The sequence below is a fragment of the Rhopilema esculentum genome, unplaced genomic scaffold (assembly GCF_057945365.1).
Source record: "Rhopilema esculentum isolate cy_ngs unplaced genomic scaffold, ASM5794536v1 HiC_scaffold_31, whole genome shotgun sequence".
In the NCBI taxonomy this organism is placed as follows: Eukaryota; Metazoa; Cnidaria; class Scyphozoa; order Rhizostomeae; family Rhizostomatidae; genus Rhopilema; species Rhopilema esculentum.
Window position 1 is genome coordinate 407,871 of NW_028300842.1, and position 20,743 is coordinate 428,613.

Here is a 20,743-nt window from a genome sequence, read left to right on the forward strand (position 1 = left end):
TGAGACCATCAAAATATGTACCGGAGCGAGCTTAATAGCCCACCATTCCCAGAGGAAGTATTCATTGAACTGATGGAAACTGCAACACGTTCAGTTGAATTCAGCTTTAACAATGAAATGTACCAATAAAAGGATGGTGTCGCTATGGGTAGCCCTCTGGGACCTGCATTGGCCAATATCTTTGTTGGCTTTCATGAAGAGCGTTTGTTTGACTGCGACCAAAAACCAGGTGTCTATTTTCGGTATGTGGATGACACATATACTATTTTCAAAAAAGAGGCTGAGTGTGATATTTTCCTAAAACGCCTTAATGGTCTTCACACAGCCCTACATTTTACATTTGAAAAGGAAGAAAATAACTCCTTGCCATTTCTTGATGTTTTGGTTGAAAAATCTGACACTGGATTTCTCACCAGTGTATACCGTAAACCTACATTTTCGGGGTTATACACTCGATGGAGTTCGTTTTGCCCAAAACAAAGAAAAATCAGCCTCATCAAAACGCTCACACATAGGGCACTGATGATTTGTTCCAAGTCTAAACTCGACTCGGAACTTGAAAAACTAACTAAGATTTTTCTGGAGAACGGCTATCCAGAAAATGTTATTTCAGTTTACATTAAGGAGAAGATAGGAAATTTCTCAGCTGACGTAAAATTTGGTCCTCAAAAGTGTCCGGTCTGTCTAAAACTACCCTGGATCGGTAACAGCTCCCTACGTTTTGAAAGCCAAATAAAACAGGCCATAACAAATTGTTTCTTCGCGGTTAACCCACGTGTTGTTTACAGTACAAAAAAGACCCTTCCGTCCATTCAAAAGGACTGCGTTCCTGCCACAAAAAAAAGTTCTGTTGTGTATGAATTAAGGTGCCAGTGTGATTCTGGCTACGTAGGACGCACCACCCAAAGATTGGAGGATAGGATAAAACAACACGTTCCATCTAATATTAGAAACAAAACACATCCCCAAAGAGAACAGCCACCTCGGTCTTGCAAATCCAAAATTACTAATAAAACCTGCGATTCTGCTATCGGGCAGCATTTGCTAGAAAACCCAGATTGTGCAAAAAACTATAATGGCGACATGTTTTGGATTATTGGTAAAGTCCGATCGTCGTTCCACCTAGCAGTTTTAGAATCTATCTACATAAGCACGAAAAAAACCGCTACTGTGTAGACAAAAGGAGTTCGTTTTCACCTTAGGACTCCATTGGTAACATTCTAATAGGCAAGCGGCACTGATTGGTCAACCTTTACAGTCATGTGCTCGTGTTTCTGATTGGCCTATTTCGATCCACAACTGGGTATATATATTTCTTAGCGTAGAGTTTTCGATCTATGTTCTGACGTTTTAAACTCTGAAGAGTGTCAGACGAAAAGCTTTAGTTTACTAAATGTTTGCTTTTTTCAAAGCTATTTACAAATGAGTATGAAAAAGCAAAAAAATGAGAGAAGTTCTGTTTGAATCGTTAAACTTTTTAAAATCTGATTGATGGCTAAATTATCTTGAAGGTCAGAGAATGGATGTCTTTAAACTTACTTATTGCATTCAAAACATCAGCCTGCAAAAATTCAGGCACATTTTCTCTTTTGATCGAAGAGCAGATTCTAGGGTTTTAATGGCTTGATGCAAACCCACATTCACACAGATCTAATGAATGTGTTATCAAGCAAATGAAGCTGCTGTCTTTTTGCTAAATAGAAAGAAAACTTCATCCTGTGGACATCTTTAACTCTGCTTGAAGGGGATGAAAGACAGGTATTTCTTAGAGGAAACTGGTGAAACTGTTATTGAAGGAGAGCAGGTAGCTTTGTCGAGTTGACCTAAAAAGGCTATCCTGTTGACTGCTAAAGCCCGGAAGAACCAACAAGTAAATTTAGCATTGCATTTTGATTGATTTCTTGCAAATAGGCTACTTGAACTACCTAGAACTAGAAATTTTTTTGAACCTTCGGATCAAAATATCTTTTTCAAACAAAAATATAAGAAATTGTTTGCCACAGGAACAAAAGCCACACCTTGTTTGAAATGTACACAAGACGAAAATGACATTCTGAAGTTTTCTTTACCTATTTAGAGAGCTTGGGGCATATTTTGACATTTATTTACACCATTTTTGTAATATCAAGGTATCTAAGACTACACTTAAATGTTTTAGACCAAAATTGGTTTGAAATTGTTTCTTACAAAATGAGAATAAGGCAGTTTGAAACTATACTGAATACGAATATAGGAAAGGTTCTAACAAACATATTTCTCTATAAATCAGAGCCAGAAAACGACAGGAGGATATAATACCATGCACATTGCCACTTGCACAATTTACAAGCTACAACCTAGTTATAATTTTCAATCACAATCCAAAATTTTAGCAATAAAAATGAAAAGTCCGCAAACTGAATAAATATAAAAACTAGAAAAGTAGATACAACTTAGCCAAAAGGCCACAAACATGAAAACCTTGGTCTTTGAAGGCATTATATAAATATTATTTACAAACAAGTCCTCTCTGCCTAACATTTTCAGTCAAAATATCAAAGTTTAGCTTTCAAAATTTATGTGAAGGTATGACAAAATTCAATTTTGAAAGGTAATGTAATGACGCAGTTCAGAAAAAATGTCAATGGGCTGCTACTCTGTAAGAACATGTTCAAGGGCTGTTTTTGCACAAGTGTTGAGTTATAATGTAAGAAAGTTACACAATAAATAAAATATATACTAAGAATGGTTCAAAATCAGTCAAAATGCTGATGAAAACATGTTGGACAGGGGTACAGAATAATAGACATCGATATGCAAAGGAGGGTTTAAAGGAATATAAACAATTTTTCGTGGACGAGTGATTTTTCTTGCTTTGAATTCATTGAAAAATACTTACTATAGTAGATATGTCAGCATTTTCTTTGAAAAAGAAATGGACATACAAAAATCATCTAGCCTTTGTATTCGATTGATCAGCCTTTGTATTTCCAGTAATCCTTATAATTGTTGGATATTGTACCCTTCATTAATGGGACAACTTCCACGATTTCCATACTTTTTACATTGTTGGATGTTAAGATTTCTCAACCTTAGTTAGATGTTAACTCTTTCTACAAATTAAATCAAAATTAATCACCATAAACAATGCCCTCCTTCACACTTACAATTGTATATGGAATCTCAACATCAAATGTAATATTACAGAGTTTACGAAACAAGACACAACAGGTTGAGACAAGCTGGGAAGGTCTCGGAACTATTTAGCCCAATGCCTCGACCTTTTTCCAGACAGACAGCAGGAGACAGCTTTCGTGATGAAGGTAGTTATGGGTTACAATGCTGCTATAATGAAAAATGGAGAAGATTTAGGGACTGTTATGTCCAAATATGAAGACATTCTACTTAAATTTATTGAGGCCTATCCAGAAACAGCAACAGGGGACTTTCCAAATAGCCTGGATTAAGAAAAAATTACAAAAGAAAAGGTGAAAATAAAATAAAACAAAATGAAGACAGGGTTCAGAAAGGCTGTCAACTGTGGAAAGGGGTGGGAGAGCAATTCCTTTGTTGTATGATGAGTGCTGCGTACAATTGAAATAGCCTCCATTGACCCCAGCAACAGTCTCATTTTACTGCAGTGCCTTTGCGGATCTGTATCTCCCGTTTACATGGCGCCGATGAAGGTACAGATCCAAATGGATTCGCTTTCGAATCGTACCCAAAATGGTATGGATCTCTCCCAGAAAAGATACAGATCCTACCATGCCCGAGTAAACGCAAGGCCTATCAAAGCCAGTTTGGGTACGGATCTATGTGGATCTGTTCAAACGGGACCCTAGTCTCACGATTCGGAAGACCTGTTCCACAACTGTGCATGATTTTCAACTTGGTGGTTGATGATATATACGACACGTTTTCAGATCTACTGAGCGACCTGAACCAGCCATGGTTTTAAAGAGGGAATCCCCAGTCATTTGCTGATGCAATACACAACAAAGGTGCTGCATTGCCAACTGCTGGGGTTTTTTTGAAGGCAATTTTTCAGGCCTATATGCAGTCCAACCAGGAATCAAAATCTTGATGCATAAAACAATTTTGTTAAAACAAAAGGATTATTTTTTCAGGTTTTTTGCATTATACATTCATTTGGGTAGGTAATTCTATGCCTTAATCTACTATATATTTTTTCAGGCTGGAGATTTGATAATTGCAGACAAGGGATTTGTCATCCATGATTTGCTTCCAAAGAATGTTTTTTTAAATCTACCAGCATTTTTTGATAGCAAAACACAATTTACAGTTGAAGAAGCTGTATATTCAAGAAAAATTCCCAGTTGCAGGATCCACGTAGAGAGGGCAATTGAAAAGTTGTGAAACTACAAGATCCTTCGGTATATGGGTGCTCATTTGTGTCCATTTGCAGACAAAATTGTGCAAGTCTGTGCAGCTTTGGTGGATTTGCAAACACCTATCATTGCTGGCATTTTTCAAGAATTAAATGAAAATGCAAGAAGTGAAACACACTTTGAAAAGTAAATGTATGTTAAGTCTGTATGTAGAGCCTGTATCATACATATATTATCTCGCATTTTTATAAATCACATCATAATATCTGCAGATGTTTTAATGATATCTACAATATTGCAACTTATTTCAATTTTTAACATATCCCATCAAAATTCAGGCAAAGCAATGCCACCCCCTTGTTTCAAAGATTGATATTGTGTGATATTATCTACATCCAGTTCTGAATATTAATGAAAAGTTCCTTCAGTCTAAAAAAATTCAGACAAAGAGGTCCTCTCTTTACTAAGGTAAGAAAAGTCCAAACAATAAAGCTGATAATTGAGATCAATCCCTTCTTCAAAATATTCTAAGTTATCATCTGCATTAATTTTGATTTTTGAATTTTAGAGTATTAAATGCATCTTTCTAATAATACTAGACTAGCCTTAAAACAAAAATTGTTTGTTTTTTTAGATTATTGTAACAGATTGTATGCACACTGACAACTGCCTGACAAATAAGATGCTGTTTTTTCAAGCTTATTATTATACATTTGAATCAACTGAAGATACAACAATGCATGAAAGAAAACTTCTTTATTATGAACTGCAAGAAAGGTTACATATTCTTATAGGTTTTACAATGGTTGAAACTCAACAATTAACTCAGGAATTAGAAAAAAACAAATACTGATTGCAGTTGATTAAGATAAAATGAAAAGCCTGACTGTAATCAAAGGAAGAACTTAAATTGTTTGATAAATAATAAAAGTTAATTAACCATTTATTTATGGCTGCTTTGATTGATATGACTTTTTAGAAAGATTTGAGTGCTCCATTTACTAAGCTCTAAACAACTTGTTTAGAAGAGTCTTGTTATAAACACCTACAAGGAATATGTACATTAATAAACTTACTTGTTACAATACATGAATGTTAAGAAAATTTGACTTCTAGCACTCCCCTACCGTTTGCAGCCAAACCATCTTGCTCAGAGATTATTCCATCTGGGCTACTGCCTAGAAAGCCACAAGGAAACAAAAGAAGCCCACACTGCTCCACTACATTGCCTGTTTCATTAATATATCTTTTAAATGCAGTTTCCTGGTGCATCTGCCCCCACATTATTGAGTCTCTTTTGCCCATTGCATATTCACCCCTTAGTTGTTTCAAAAGTGAAGGAGGAATTGGTTTGCTGCTCTCGAATTTCCTTTTATATGCCTTAATGACATCCCCAAAGTTACTGCCTGTAAGCTGCAGCTTCCGATATTGCCCCCACAATTCATTATTTCTTTGTCCAATCATGGCATTGGAAAGCCAGGCAATTTGTTCTGCTGTCACTCTCACCTTATTAACAAAATCTGTTTTGTCAGTGTCAAAGTGCTCAATAAGGGCTTCAATGAGTGAGGGCGCCAGTGGATTTGGAATGAATTTCTATGGAATGAATCACATGAATTTCTAAAACAACGTTTCTGAAGCAAATTCTCAAGCTTCTGGAAGTAAGAACAGCTGGTTTTGAAAAGTTACGAAGGGAGGCTATGCTGAAGTCAACTTTTAGATGCCACACCTATGACCTCACCTATGGTCACACCTCATGTACTTGCATTTATGTTTAAAGTGCCAGTGCAATGAAATTTTGAAAATTGAGCTAAAGATGACTTTTTGAAGCATTTTTTATGCTGAGCAGAATTGTATATCTATTTGAAGAATTTTTTGTTGAAATCCCCGAGAAAATGACTGCCAAAGTGTGTGAATTTTCTTGAATGACAGCGACAAAATCTGCGCGGCCGCGTGACGTCATGGAGCTGTTCTCGAAAAGCGCGCGCTTTCTATTTGGAACTCTTGCACTGAATCGATGCGAATGAAGACATGAAGCCGAGCCCGAAGAAATCACGAGATGGCCAGAATAAAAAGAAGAAAGGGGGAGGGAAATACTGCGTTGCTGGTTTGCCTGGGAAAAGGTCGTGCAAGAATAGTAGTTTCAGCCCAATTGTCAACATGCACAAGTTTCCTAACGACAAGACTGTGCAGAAATTGTGAGCAAACTTTGTGCGAAGACACAGAAAAGATTTCACTCCAACCACATCGTCTCATCTTTGCTCGGGGCACTTTGAGCCAACGTGCTACTTTAGACGTCCAGACATCTTGGTTGCGGAAAATAGCCCACAAAGAAACAACATTCCTAGGCAAAGAAAGCTAGAACCTGGTGCAGTGCCAACGATTGACAATGCCCCTCAAGTCCAAAAACGAAAAGTTATTGGTGATAGTTTTGAGGAGAAGATTTTAGTGTGGCCAACTTAAAAAATGCTTTTGTTCATGTTATTTTTGTTTCTTTTACATTAAAGCTTCATTATTTACGTTAAAATTAAGGAAAATGTTTAGTTTTCCTGGATTTTAATTAGATAATTCAGCAAATATTCTAGATAAAACACCTTCTCTGTCAAATAAATATGTAAATAAATAAATAAATAAATTTTTCGTGTTTTTTTGTATTATTCTACGTCATGAAATAGCCTACAATGTGTTGAGAAGTAAACTCATTTGATGCATTTCTTTTCAACAGGCAAACGAGGCAGGTAGCAGCAACGGAATGGAGTTGTTGGGAGCGAAGAGATGCTTTGAGAATTTGAAAAAAGATGGCATAGTTATAAAGAAATTTGTATCTGATCGCCATTTAGGAATAGCAAAATGGATACGTGAAACACAGAAAGAAACAACCCATCTGTATGATATTTGGCATGTTGCAAAGTCTGTGTGTAAAAAGGTTTTAGCAGCAAGCAAGCAAAATGGATTCGAAGTTTTAGGAAAATGGATAAAAAGCATTCGTCGTTATATCTACTGGTGTTGTACTTCAACCAAAGAAGGATTTGGAGAGCTAGTAGTTGCAAAATGGAAGTCTTTTTTCTACCATGTTGCAGACATGCATAAAGGGCACCCCAACGAATTATCCACCAAATGTTCTCATGGAGAACTTGGCAAAAGGAAATGGATCAAAATTGGTAAGTTAAATTTGTCCAACTTTAACTTTCAGGAAATCTAGCAGTAATTGAAGAAGCAATCACAACAAGGAAACAGTTATAACAACATATTACATTTTGATTTTCTACTTAGGATGTAAATCAGATTCCTCATACTTTTTATATTCACATTAGAAAATACATATTATTCTCCATAAATATTTCCTTCTTCTTCAAAGGTTCAGAACCTTATGACAAACTATGTGCCATTGGTTTGCATGGAACCTTACTTGGTGATATGTCTAGGTTGCCACCTGATGTGCAAACAAGCAGTCTGGAAGGCTTTCACTCATTACTAAATTACTGGCATCCAAAAATGATTGCGTATTCATACCTTGGAACAGTGTGTAGGTAAGGAGCAATTTATGTCAGCACTCAAGAAATTTGGAAAATTCAAAAAAATTGAAAAATTTCCTTAATGAAAAAACTCAAAAAGAAGGCAAGGAATACAGGTAAAGCATGGGACCTTATAGAACCATCTTTATGCTTTCAGTGTGAATACAGATATGACATGCCCTTTTATAATGCACTAGCATGCCCTTTGAAAGTCTCCAACGTGGCATTTTCTATTGTTCCAAATCAAATACCTTTTCAAGAGCCTGCAAAAAAGCCACTACTGCCTTGGTAATCTGTTATGTGCCAGATGGTGGCATAGTACCTTTGTCAACATTGCAATTCTATTTATCAAACACTCTTTTCATAGGACAATTCTAGCCATACTGCATTTTAATGACAATGTCAAGAGGGAGAAAAGAAGAACAAAACAGGGAGAGGTTTCATACCACATCACATACCCCAAATTCAAACTTGGAGATGAGGTTGTTAGAGCAATAGCAGTCCCTCCAACATATGGTGAGGCATATGGTTTTTGTTGCACTTTTGTACATCATAGGCCTTGCATACAACAACTGCATCGACCAAATACAGTTTTAATGTGCCAAAAAGCTGACTGAAGTAACTGTAAAAGATTTTTGATCCATTCTTGGAACTTCTGTTGTAATGAACCTTCTTACTGTAGCAGAAATGGTCTCCAATCAAATATTGATGTATTTGAAGTACTATTCATTCCATAATTTGTGGAACATCAAAAGCTTTCTTTTGGCATGACTGTTCAAACTGTATTTTCATAAACTGATGATTACATGAAATAACATATGTACTATACAGCAAAACATATTATAACTTCAGCTGAATTTTTTTTATTTTAGGATATGTTGAGGAGATGAGAGGCATCCTTTTTTCGTTATCAAAAGAGGATATTGAAGCAATGGTCACTAGAATGGCAGAGTATACAGCAAAAGTCCCAGAGCCCCTGAACAGAAAGTTTACTGAGAAAAACTCACGTGAAGAGGCAATTGCTAAATGGAACGCAAGGAAAGTCATGCAAACAGATTTGTTTCCCCCATGTAAGTTTTGCCACTATAGCTACTGATACCTTTCAGAATGTCAGATATTTCTTACAAAATGTTTGTCTGGTTGACCATATTTAGGATCACTTTTTTTCATGCCACAAAAGCCTGATCACAATTTGTATAGTAGACATTCAAGAAGACTATGGAGATATGTAATGGACCTTTCCAGAAATTATGCCCAACTTCTTTTTTCTGATGTTTTTCTGATATTTTTTGCTAGACAGTCAAACTTGTGCAAGTCAGACTTTCATAATTTGTAAATAGCTTTGAAAAAGCAAACATTTAGTAAACTAAAGCTTTTCGTCTGACACTCTTCAGAGTTTAAAACGTCAGAACATAGATCGAAAACTCTACGCTAAGAAATATATATACCCAGTTGTGGATCGAAATAGGCCAATCAGAAACACGAGCACATGACTGTAAAGGTTGACCAATCAGTGCCGCTTGCCTATTAGAATGTTACCAATGGAGTCCTAAGGTGAAAACGAACTCCTTTTGTCTACACAGTAGCGTCTTTCTTCTTTCTGTAACTTTTACCATCTCTGCACTTCAACAGTGGTGCTACTTGTTTTAAAACAGTTGTGTTTGTAAGTGCCACAAAGTCATCATGCTGAGTGACACATTTGATCCTGTCAATGCTCCCATCAAAAGTGAGTTTTCCATGGGCTGATAAAATTTCCCAACAGCAGCGATACTCTCTAGATCCTGCCAATTCTGCAATGGAACACTTATGGCACATGCACCTGTAACACAACGTAACATATATCAAATAAGATTGTGAAAGATGAAAGTAAATCCAAATTCCAATGGTATCAAACAGCACCGGATCATTACCCATTGTGATCACAGAGTTATTTGAAAATGATGCACTTTGCAAATAAATTAAGCATGTGGAACAATTGCCATCATAGTTGCCTATGAAAGGCATAGGCTGTTTCTTTGGTCTAAAGCCTATTATTTCTGGCAAATAAGGCAAGGACCTACCACAACAATGGCCAAAAAACATATGTAGAGGCAAGAATCACAAAATTGTACCACTTTTAGCCATTGTGATTCTGATTTATACCCCCACTCCCCGTTTGCAATGTCAAAATATCAGTTTGTCTCTACTATAAAAGTGACACTTTTGATGTCTTGCTAGACAGGTATCCATGGCATGGGCCTAATAAAATCCAAATAATTATCGGTCAAACCCACACCTATTTATTGTCGAGCGGCCTAGGCTTAGCACAAATATGTTTTGATAGCAGGTTATCTTAAAAACTGGTTAATCAGTCCGCTAAAGCTTTCAGTTAAAGCTAGAGGATACTCACCAGTTCTCAACAGGCTCTCTTCTAAGAAATCTTGCTTCTAACGATGCTAGCGTTAGACCATCTTTGTCGCCCTCTCGTGCAAGGGGCGCTCCTTCACCATACATATCATCGTCATCATCAGATGCCAAAGGGTCGTCGATGTATGGCTCTATGTTTGTTGAGATCACGCCTAAGTCCTCATGATCAGATAAAGAAAGGCTTCTCCCGCTTGACCTTGAAGAAGTTTCTTGCTCGTTAGACATTATATCGTGTATTTATGAAATGTTTTCCTCTGCCAAACCTGCTTGAAATCGCGTGTTGACAATGCCTGTTTCTCTGCATCAACTGTGTGACTCAACCCGGCGACTTCAAACATTGCCACTCGCCCCAGACCCTTGTCATCCGACCTCTCCCATTTCGAACCCCCAAAAAAGCAGCTTCCCGCCCCCAAATACAAATTTAAACTTTCATACCATTATTTAACAAGAATAGTCTCTTCAAATTAAACTTGATAAGGGGGTGGTTTTCCTCATTGCGTTGGCACTTTAACATTTTATGTTGCATATACGAAATCATTCAAATTATTCACTGAGACTCTAAGGCTAATAGAAATTATTCATTCTGGGAAAATCAATAGCATGATCAAGGGTCAATTTAAAAAACTTCCCGATCAACCCAGGGCAGCAAAGACTTGTCGGCGCCTTTGAAGAAATTGCATCAAAGGCTTTTCCATTTGATCGGTGGTCAAATGAAAAATCTGTGACGTTCAATTAGCAGTCAATTATCGTGTAAACCGGCCTTTAAACAGTAGGTGCGTTTTCCGGTGGCAAATCTTGCATTCCCTTGGGATTATCACTACCCCCATATCATCATATGGTGCCACCACTCTTTTCCATAGTCTATTTCAAATGTATGCAGCAAAAAACTTTTTATTGTTCAAAATCAAAAACATTTCATCTAAACTGTAAAGCGCATGTTTCAATTTGAACTCACTTCACTCTGCTGGCAGATGAGTTTGTTTTCCTTTGTCTGTTTTTTCGTGGATCCGCTTTTTCAATACATACTGGTTCACTTCCATCAGAAAGAACATCATTGTGTCATCATCATAATCATCATCATCATCATCATCATCATCATCATCAAGATTTACTTTGTTCTCCCAGACATCCAGCATGTCATCTTCAGTCTCATCTCCGTCGCTGCTCTCCAAATTGGTTGTATTATCCTTTTCTTCAGTTTCAGAGAAATCTGACTCTGAGCCAACAACAGTCTCAGTCTCATCTAGTTGGCTCAAGGAAGTGGGCTGAGAAAATATAGAAAATGTTCTATAATTGTTTATAGCAAGGCACTGTTGGAATGCAGAGGTATTAAAGTGCATCCTTTGACAATAACCTAGAATGGCACAAAAGTTGAGCATTTTCCGAAACATAGCAATGGCCCTCCCAAGTTCCAAACAATTGCCAAACCGTCTCCCTTTTATTTTTGTATGCCACCATGGGTCCCTTTTTTTTAACTTTAAATTTTTCGAATGTAACATATTTTTCTTTCGAATGCAACAATTTTATACATTTCCCTATTCTACATATCCCTTATAAATATTTTAATTAAAGCTGTCACTTTTACTTCGGTTTTTGAAGCTCTTTCTTTAGTGGGCTGTTGTCCTTTTGGTAGTACAACAACTTTTGAAAGAATGCCACTTTTTGACAAGGTTTGTTGTCGTTAGGTGGATACTCTTCGTGAGCAATCACCGATATGGGCATGTCTTCGTCCGACCGAATAGAGATATCCCCATATGCAGCTTCATCTTGTGTTTTTTGTGCAGCTTTTGGTCGATGATCAATTGGATGAATTTCTAAAGCAGCAGTCTATAAATTCATAGAGCATGGTTGTCTAGCCATCGAAAAATTGGTGTATCGCTATATAAAGTTACACACACACCCCTTAGCACGGTGCCGAGTCTCTAATTGTAACACAGACCGAAATATCTATGTCTCAGGTGAAATCCCCTCTAAGTTTTTTCTAAAGGTTGAATCAGTAAAGGTGCAAAGACAACCCTATTTCCGTACACATGATGTTTTGATTATTAGACAGCAACAGCATTTTATAATTTTTCCTGCAGACACGCAAAAGCCTTCCATGGCGGTCATGCAAAACACCGTCTTTAAGAGACAACGTTACACAAAATTGTATTGTTTGGCTTCTATAACAAATCAAGCAGGGAACTTCCTTATTGAAATTTTTTGTAAGCATTAACAACCCTTGTTTGTGTCACTGGGAAAATATATAATGAGTCACTGTCTACTGTCATGCACTGTCTGCTATTCTTTTATTCGTAAATAATAGAAAGTGTGTGTACGCCCTACCCCTCAACAACTTTTCTTCAATTTTAAAAAAAGTTATGTTGACCATATGTATTTTTGCAAAATTGAGGGGTGGATAATTACAACCCCCATTTACAGTAGAGAACAGTGGTGTCTCTCTTGAGGTGCCTTTGCTGACGCTTTGAGGGAAGTGATTCGGGAGCGCTTCCTGCCAATCAATTGAAGGAACAGCACCAATTTCAAGTCTGCGGTGTCTGGTAATGCCAGTAGAAGTACTTTCCAGAGTGATGTCTACGCGTCTTACAAAATCAATAGGTTTGAAATGAATAGAACCCAGAGCGGACTAAGACGACGGAGTGAAACCAGCCCTGTGTCTTCTTACAAATTGTACCCATAATCGACGCTGTTTTTCATCTTTCGGGAATGCAACGGTTAATTTATTTGAACAAAAACTAACGAAAACCCGTACTTTGGAGCTTGAAATAAGTGCATTAAAGAAAAGATATGCAAGAAAAAATTACACCATTCGATTCAGCGCTCTTATCTTGATAGGATCAGGCAATACAAATGTTTTTTTATTTTTTTTCATTGTTCATGTCAGTAGCACTTTGAAACTTTATTACTGAATAGACATACTCTTCATAATCAAAGAATCTTTGCTATGTTAATTCTAAAAGTCAGTGACAATATCTTTTTCAAAGACACCTTTATAATTACTATAATTACCATATGTTGGAGGAACTGCAATTTCTCGAACTAATTCTTCACCAAATTTATATTTTGGATATGTTACACTTGTATATGTTGCTCCATCTTTGGTTTTTTTTCTCACGGCGAAGGTTTTCGTTGAAATGGAGTATCGCCAAAATATGCCTTGAACAAAAGATAAAACATGAGCATGTGATAGATAAAGGATGATAAGTTTCACTACAATGCAATATGCCCTTACATAAACAGTTGATTAATTTAGGAACTTTGGGATACAAACAAAACTACATAATGACTCATCTTGTATATAGCCAAAGTTAATTTGATCTGATTTCCTAAGTATGCCTAAGTATGCTATGCCAAGCAATTTGTTGTGTTACTTACCTACAGAAAGTACCAAGCCATGAGATTCAATAGTCATTTTGGGATGTCAATGATTTAAGTTGAGTGAAAGCTCTCCAAACAACTTGTTTGAGCATCTGACGAGGCCATCTTTATATCGTTCAATAGATTTGCATTCATAAGTATGGTGTGTAACCTTTCATGTGCTGCAGATCCTTTAGAATAATAATAACTGGGTATTACAATTTATTTACTAATTGAATTTGGATAATTAACAAAATGTGCCTTTAGGACAAGAAGATACGGCAGCAACAAGTGAATACAGTATAGTAAGATTCATTCATTATTATGTTCCAACCTTTACAATCAATCAAATTTGAAACAGGGGGACACAAATGAAACTATATTGGGAATAAGGAAAATGTTTAAATCTTCCCAGAACCCTGAATATAACCTTAGTGGGATAAAGAAAAATCTGAATATATATATAAATAATGCACTTGGTTGAGATCGCACCCCAGTTTATGACATCAAAAGCACCATTCATGTTCACCATAACATACATTTGTGTGAATGTGAATATAAAGAACAAGCATAATATATAAGCTTCAGAGGGTATCGATACTGCGAGGTTACCTGTCTTGAGCCACTCTCGTCCCTGGAGTTGACCATGAGCGCATTTGTCAAAAAGCTGATCTGGGTGGTCAGTATGTTTATTTGAAATGTGTCGCATCAACGACTTCTATTTGGCAGCAATCATTTCTCCAAAGCCCTGCTTTGTTGACACAGCACACCAGTATAGATGACTCCGTATACTTTTTAGCCAACCCTGAAGTTTTTCATTTCCTTTCTCCTTACTGGCTTGTAGAACCTTTTTTGAAACTCCTTTGACGATATGCCAGAGATTGTGGAAATGCTTTGTGCCTGGCTGTTTCTCTCTTATCCACTTTGCAATGCCTCTGTGCCAGTCACTTACAAAATTTGAGACATGCAAACCACAATCATTGAAAAACTGAAAGCACAATTTAGCAGCACTCAGTTCGATGGCATTACTGCTTACAGCTTGATTTGACTGCAAATAAAAGGAAAATTCTGTAAATTATAATACATTTCTGGAAATACAGATACAGAAATGTATATAATATTTAATGTTAATAAAATATTGGCACACATGTCAGCAGCAACACATTGATGTTCTAAATGCAGTTGTTCGCTATAACTCTTTATTATGACTATATTACTCAATTTAATTTGAAAAAAGCATATTATGATACCTGCAACAATTCAAAGTGTACAAGCTTTGAAATGGAATTTGAAAATATTGTGTAAACACAATACTTGGCATTATGGCCCATCGAATCAAACCTGCCATCTCCTGACCACTGAGAATTCTTTGTGTATTTTAGTTTGTTGATCAGGGCAGCTCTATACTTGTGCCAATGCATAAAAACTGAGGGAAACAAAAATTTTCGCTTATGGAGAAAATAGGATCTTGGTGATATTGCTGAGCATAAGATGATGAACACCTGGTTGATGTTCATCATCAAATTTCCAGCAGAATGTCTTTGATGTATGAATGGCTGACTTTTCCATGTAAACTGTTGGCCACAATGTGAGCATTTCTGAATGACAGTAGCCATGGTTCCATTCCGTTTAATTGTAACTTTTGGATTTGGAGCTCTGCAATGGTAGCAGAACATCTGAAACAAATTGAGTAGCATGCCAAAAAACACTATAAATTTTGTTTTATCTTTGTACCAGGTGCAAATACCAGAATAAATAAATACAAAATCAAAACAATTTGTAAAATACAGGTCAACAAGATATTAAAATCAACATCCTTACCATAATTCAGACTTATGGAATTTTAATCTGACCCATTTAACTAGCTTTCATGAGCATATTGGTTATATTTTTCTATCTAGAATATGAATTTGCCATCAAAACTGTTTGGCAGTTGCCCCCTGGACCACTATATATGCAAACATGAACTAGAGTGACAAACACTACCATATATAAAACATGTTTTGCCATTATTTACAAAACTTACAGTGTTTTAGATACATTATTTACATACCTTACATCCTCCATTTCCTCATCCTCAAATGTCTCCGCAATTTCTTCACAGGACACCCAATCAGTATCCTCATACTCGATACTCTTGAATTCACCCATCTCTAAAAGTTCATCTTGAACACTGCTCGTCTCCGAAACTGTCCTTTTCCTACTGCAGCTTGGTTGGTTGTCCTTTTCTGTACATTCTTTATTTGAACGAGCCTGCATATGAAAAATACTCACCTTAATAACACTCACCTAAAAATTGGCTAAACACAAGGCTGTTGAGTTTATTCAGGTAGAAAGAAGGTGAGACAGGGCTGAGCCCTCTAGATCTCATGAGACCCACACATTTTAAAACATCCTAGGCTTTTTTTGTAAGATGATTTGGATAACGTTGTATTTTCAACGTAAAATAAAGCAGTCTAGGTGTATCCAGGGGGAATGGTCTGCAACATCCCCCTCCCTTCTTAAAAAATCCTACTTGCAACGCCCCTGTACATCGATAAGGTCAAAAAAGAGGTCGGTGGTTATGTTATCATACTTACTTGATCAAGTTGACAACGTAATGCAGCTTTCTCTTTCCGAATTGCCCAGTTGGTCCTTTGAAGGGAAATTATTTTCTCTTTGAGAGTTTGAACTTCAACTGGAGGGTCTAGTTTGGAGTCTTCGCGGACTTCTTCATCGTCAGTACTTTCATCTTGTTGCTCCATTTTGTCAAGGGTCGTTCGTAAAATCTGGTGGATTGAAGACAATAAAGTGAGTTGCTTTTTGAGAAAATAACGGCTAGTCTTCTTTCTAAATATGACACACATATAATATCAACTAGGCTTCTGCCTAATTATAATCACCCTTTTCTATTTAAAAATTCACGTATTCTGATCACATATTTTGATGGTTTGAAACCTTGTCTGTGCCGGTGAACAAATCTCACACATTGCTGATGTCTTGTTCTGTCTACAGTTCTATCGGGAAAATAATGGAGCGAGATACCCTCTGTGAACTGTGTATTCTTGCAACTGGTCCCATCAAATGTTCCAGCAACGCAGGATCGACCATAACCTGAAGAGCGCTTCGAATTTGCCATGCTACTTCTACTACTATAGCCATGAATGAATGCGTGACCTATTCATTCATATATCATGACTCGTCACTGTGACGTCACAAGAGGACTTCCGATTTTGCAATGAATATGCGTAATGTGTCGTTTTTCACACGCAATAAAAAAGAAACGCCAAGGACTTTTGAAATTCTGTTTTTTTTATTTAGAGTGAGAACCTTTGAATCTATGAGTGTAGCTAATAAAATAGCTATCGAAAATTTGGTTTAATAAGCCCTTTAAGTTCAAACCTCCTGGTTTGGGAGAGCAACGTAGTCCTTAACAGCAACATAGAAGGTTCTTCTGGTATCAGACCATTATCAAAACTATCGGAAGGCAAATCATTGTCAGTGAGATCGCTAAAATTGTCAAAATCGGCGGGTGGCTTGATGGGACGATAATTCGGATCATAATATGGCTTTAGTCTATTTGCATGAACTGGAACAGATACTGGACAGTTATCTAGAGTTCGAAAGCGAAGGTGAACTGGAGAAAGCTTCGCGACAATACGGTACGGACCGTGATAGTTATGCAATAATTTTTTTGATATTTGCTTTTCAGGGTAAACACCTCTACTTTGTCTCGGATATCGTAAACAACTGGTTGACTATTTCGATTGTAATATTCTTTCATTTTCTGTTGAGCCAACTGCGTTTTAGGAGAAACCATACACTGTGCATTCTCCAAATTTGTAAGTATGCCTGCACTATCCTCAGCGACAGATGATGAAAGATGAGCGGATGACAATAACAATGCAGCATCTACAGGCAAATGAAGCTCACAACTGGAAGTAGAAGGGTGACTCACCAGTAGAAGCAGGAGGCGAAACACATGCAAACAGAATCATCAGGATGTGATTATTAGCAACGAAGGCCCAATTCCATCATGAAAACAAAATTATAAATTGTTTAAAACAAATAAAAAACACTGTCTCACCCGCTTGACTTGAGGCTTGATAATGCAGTTGCTGAAAATTCTCATAAAACTCGTATTTCCAGCTAAGAATCCTTATAAATCTGTCACTGAATCCTATTGTTGTCACAGAACAAAAAATCAGATTCCTATCCTAGTGGCTTGACAGCTGGAATCAAGCTACTGCTGCAAATGGCTGGACCCATGATGAGGAACAGGTAATGCTTCTACTTTATCTTTTGGGTTGAGCAAGTCAATTTTATCGTATTTTGTCGCTTGAAAAAAGAATGATGCTAATCTTTTGCAGAAGGAAATTGAGGGTCATTTTAATTCACCTTTGCAAAGGCTACAATAAAGAAATCTGGTGGGTGAAAGATACCAAAAATTTCACGAATCTGTGGCAGATTTTTATGAAGATATCTGTAATTTAGTGCAATGGGGATGGAGCACAAAATCTCGCGAATTCTTAAGGGAAAAGTCCCTCGAATATTTTGTCAAAGGTTTAAAGCCAACTTTCGAAACAATGTGTGAATGAAGAAAAGGTCACTGTAGCAGGCTGCTCGATGGGCTCCAAGGAGTTCTTGTGGCAAAAAGTCTATAATAATTTAGCAAATAAGAAACACTGCAATACGCTGAGAACACAAAAAAATAAATACACGTAAATCAGTAAAGGCTAATATTTCGCCCTGGCATACGGGGCTTCTTGATATGGGATATCAGAAAGCTCACACATAATTTCGTAAAAGGGCAAAAGCAAAGTTCTTGCCATCGATTCAAAAAATGCCGAAGAACCCCGCTCCACTAACAGTGACTTTTCAGAGCTGCTAGAAGGCATGAGAAGAATAATGCAAGACCAAAAACGCATAATTGCTCTTCAGCTCAGAAACCTGCAAGCCTCCACAGAATTTGGGCCCAGAATCTTGGCAAAAAATTACTGATACATGGGAAGAAAATTCTCAGCCCTCAAAATTTCGTAGAAATAACATTCAGTGCTGGAACTGTGGAAAATGGGGACATTTTCAAAACAAATGCAATCAGCCCTGAGTACCTAAGAATTCAGAGGCTAGTCACGATAAACTTGATATGGGAAAAAACAGAAGCGAAAGGTTATGTTGCTGGCTTTGTTTCAAGTTTCAAGTTTCAAGTTTTCATTTTCAAAATTCCAACATACAAATTCCAGCTGACAACAAGTACAAAACTACATTAACAACAACAATGATATCAAAGTATACAAAAAGAACTATATTCATTTAAAGGAAGTTTGTAGGTTTGGAATTTCTTAAGGAGGAGCTCTCTCAATAGATAAACTAATCTAGGAGAGAGCACCCCCTGTACTAAAAGTCTAATATTTTATGGTAATAACGTTTTTAGTTCATTTGATGATTGTAGAAATCTTCAGAGACATTTCAAATTGAACTTGGTATTTTGTGGAGAATATATAAGATTTGAGTTTACTACGAAAAATTAAAACTGAAGGAGATTGTTTGATGACATCAGTAATGCTGTTCCAGGATTTTGCGCCTGCATATCTAACAGATCAACAACAGGAAGAAAGCACATGACTTCAAAATATTTGCATACAAGGAGATATGCTGCATCAGCTTTTGATCTTGTCATGGGTCTTCCCTTGTCAAACCTTTTTTCAAGGGAATCTTCCCAATTTTTAAATGTTTTCTGCAAGAATGGAACTAAAAGATAAAAACAAAAAATAATGAAATTTTGAATTCATCTTTTGTTTATTTTTTGGGACCTTTCATTCTGCTATGTTCTTGTTTCTTTTTCAGTTCAGTTTAGGGACCTTTCATTTTTAAGTCCCGTAGGGACCAGAGGAATTTTTTTTTAAAAGCTATCGTTATGTGACAACCCCCTTTTTATTCATATGAAAATAAAGTGAACCACCCCAAGGTAAAAGTATTGAGACTCAAAAAGGGTCAGTAGAATTGATCAGTTGCTCTCTGTGGTTCTCATCAAAAAGTCAATCAAAAGCAACAACTAAAAATCAGGAGAAAGAAAGGGAATAACAGAAAGGCAATTATGGGGTTCAAAAAACAATTGAGATCTAATTCTTTAGAAATGCTGAAAAGCTTAGTTCTGTTGGGAAATCTAGAACAATTATAGTACTTACTTTGTATTCTAGATAATTCCACATAGTTCTGAACAATTCCTACTATCGTTGCAATTTGCTTAGTAATGCGTTTATGTTTAATTTTACTATCATTAGCTAACCTACTGCACTAGAAATTCGAGAACATTCTAGCTTTGGCCTATCAGCATGAATTTGTTGTTATAACCTCGTTTTCGTTACAGTCTCATTGTTAGCCGGTTGCTCTGGAATTTTCTGGAAATAAGTTCATTATGTAATCATTGCTAATTTTATATTCTGGTGTATATGATTTATCAACCGAGAAATTTATATCGTAAACGTGTATATATATACGCACAAAATAGTAGTTGCGGAAGAATAAGCTTGAATAGACTTGGAAATTTACATTAAAATTCTGTGAGTTTTATTTAGTGTCACTGGGAGTTCTATTGGGCACAGGACTAAAGGAGAGAATTCCCCACACTAAAAGTGGCGACCAGGGCTTGATAGGATTGGAAAATTCAAAAAGATTGTTATGTTCTGCAAGAGTACTGTAAAGATAGGACACGTCTTCTCGCCCAAGTGAGTATAATCTACAAACCGCTTAAGTTACTACTTCATGTGAGAATACCAAAACTACTGCTTCATGTAAGATAACATAACAAAGATGACTTCAAATCAATTTTTTCAACGGGGTTTATAGAGGAAATCCAAACAATTTGAGAAAACTTTACATTCGGGAGAAAAAGAGGAAATATCATCTGGATATGAAAGAATCTGTGAAACGATAAAGGATTTGGACAATGCGAGAGAAAAAGCTGTTGATACTATGCTTGAGGAAGAGGAAGAGTCCTTAGAATCAGTAAAGGAATGGAGCCAAGAAACAACAAAGCAACAAGTTTCGAGATATGCGGAGACAGCTGAAAGAAAAATTAGCCAGCCTTGAGGAAAAGAGCCACAGAAAAAAACAGCAAAGGGAACAAGACCAACAACGGATTTCTATGGAGGAACAGGC

General features: G+C 36.7%; 4 protein-coding genes and 1 long non-coding RNA gene across 5 annotated transcripts; 2 read left to right on the forward strand and 3 right to left on the reverse strand.

The window, feature by feature from the left end:
• Positions 1-8: 8 nt before the first annotated feature.
• LOC148957378 (uncharacterized) lies at positions 9-1,176 on the forward strand. Its single transcript, XM_089115457.1, has one exon. It carries the CDS (start codon positions 145-147, stop codon positions 1,174-1,176), a length of 1,032 nt encoding a protein of 343 aa, XP_088971583.1. The 5' UTR covers positions 9-144.
• Positions 1,177-7,077: 5,901 nt separating this feature from the next.
• Positions 7,078-8,936, forward strand: LOC135695745 (uncharacterized). Its single transcript, XM_089115458.1, has 4 exons — positions 7,078-7,486; positions 7,684-7,855; positions 8,208-8,356; positions 8,713-8,936. The coding sequence occupies exons 1-4, from the start codon at positions 7,078-7,080 to the stop codon at positions 8,934-8,936; spliced, it is 954 nt and encodes a 317-aa protein (XP_088971584.1).
• A 479-nt stretch (positions 8,937-9,415) lies between these two features.
• LOC135695747 (uncharacterized) lies at positions 9,416-10,471 on the reverse strand. The gene is made up of 2 exons (XM_089115471.1): positions 10,230-10,471; positions 9,416-9,659 (listed from the first exon to the last, which is right to left on the reverse strand). Exons 1-2 carry the CDS (start codon positions 10,469-10,471, stop codon positions 9,416-9,418), a joined length of 486 nt encoding a protein of 161 aa, XP_088971597.1.
• Positions 10,472-13,199: 2,728 nt separating this feature from the next.
• LOC148957379 (uncharacterized) lies at positions 13,200-13,742 on the reverse strand. Its single transcript, XR_016145242.1, has 2 exons — positions 13,622-13,742; positions 13,200-13,402 (listed from the first exon to the last, which is right to left on the reverse strand). It is a non-coding gene; the product is annotated as an uncharacterized LOC148957379 (long non-coding RNA).
• A 1,380-nt stretch (positions 13,743-15,122) lies between these two features.
• On the reverse strand, positions 15,123-16,449 carry LOC148957380 (uncharacterized). Its single transcript, XM_089115461.1, has 3 exons — positions 16,183-16,449; positions 15,657-15,856; positions 15,123-15,279 (listed from the first exon to the last, which is right to left on the reverse strand). The coding sequence occupies exons 1-3, from the start codon at positions 16,447-16,449 to the stop codon at positions 15,123-15,125; spliced, it is 624 nt and encodes a 207-aa protein (XP_088971587.1).
• Between the last annotated feature and the right edge of the window lie 4,294 nt (positions 16,450-20,743).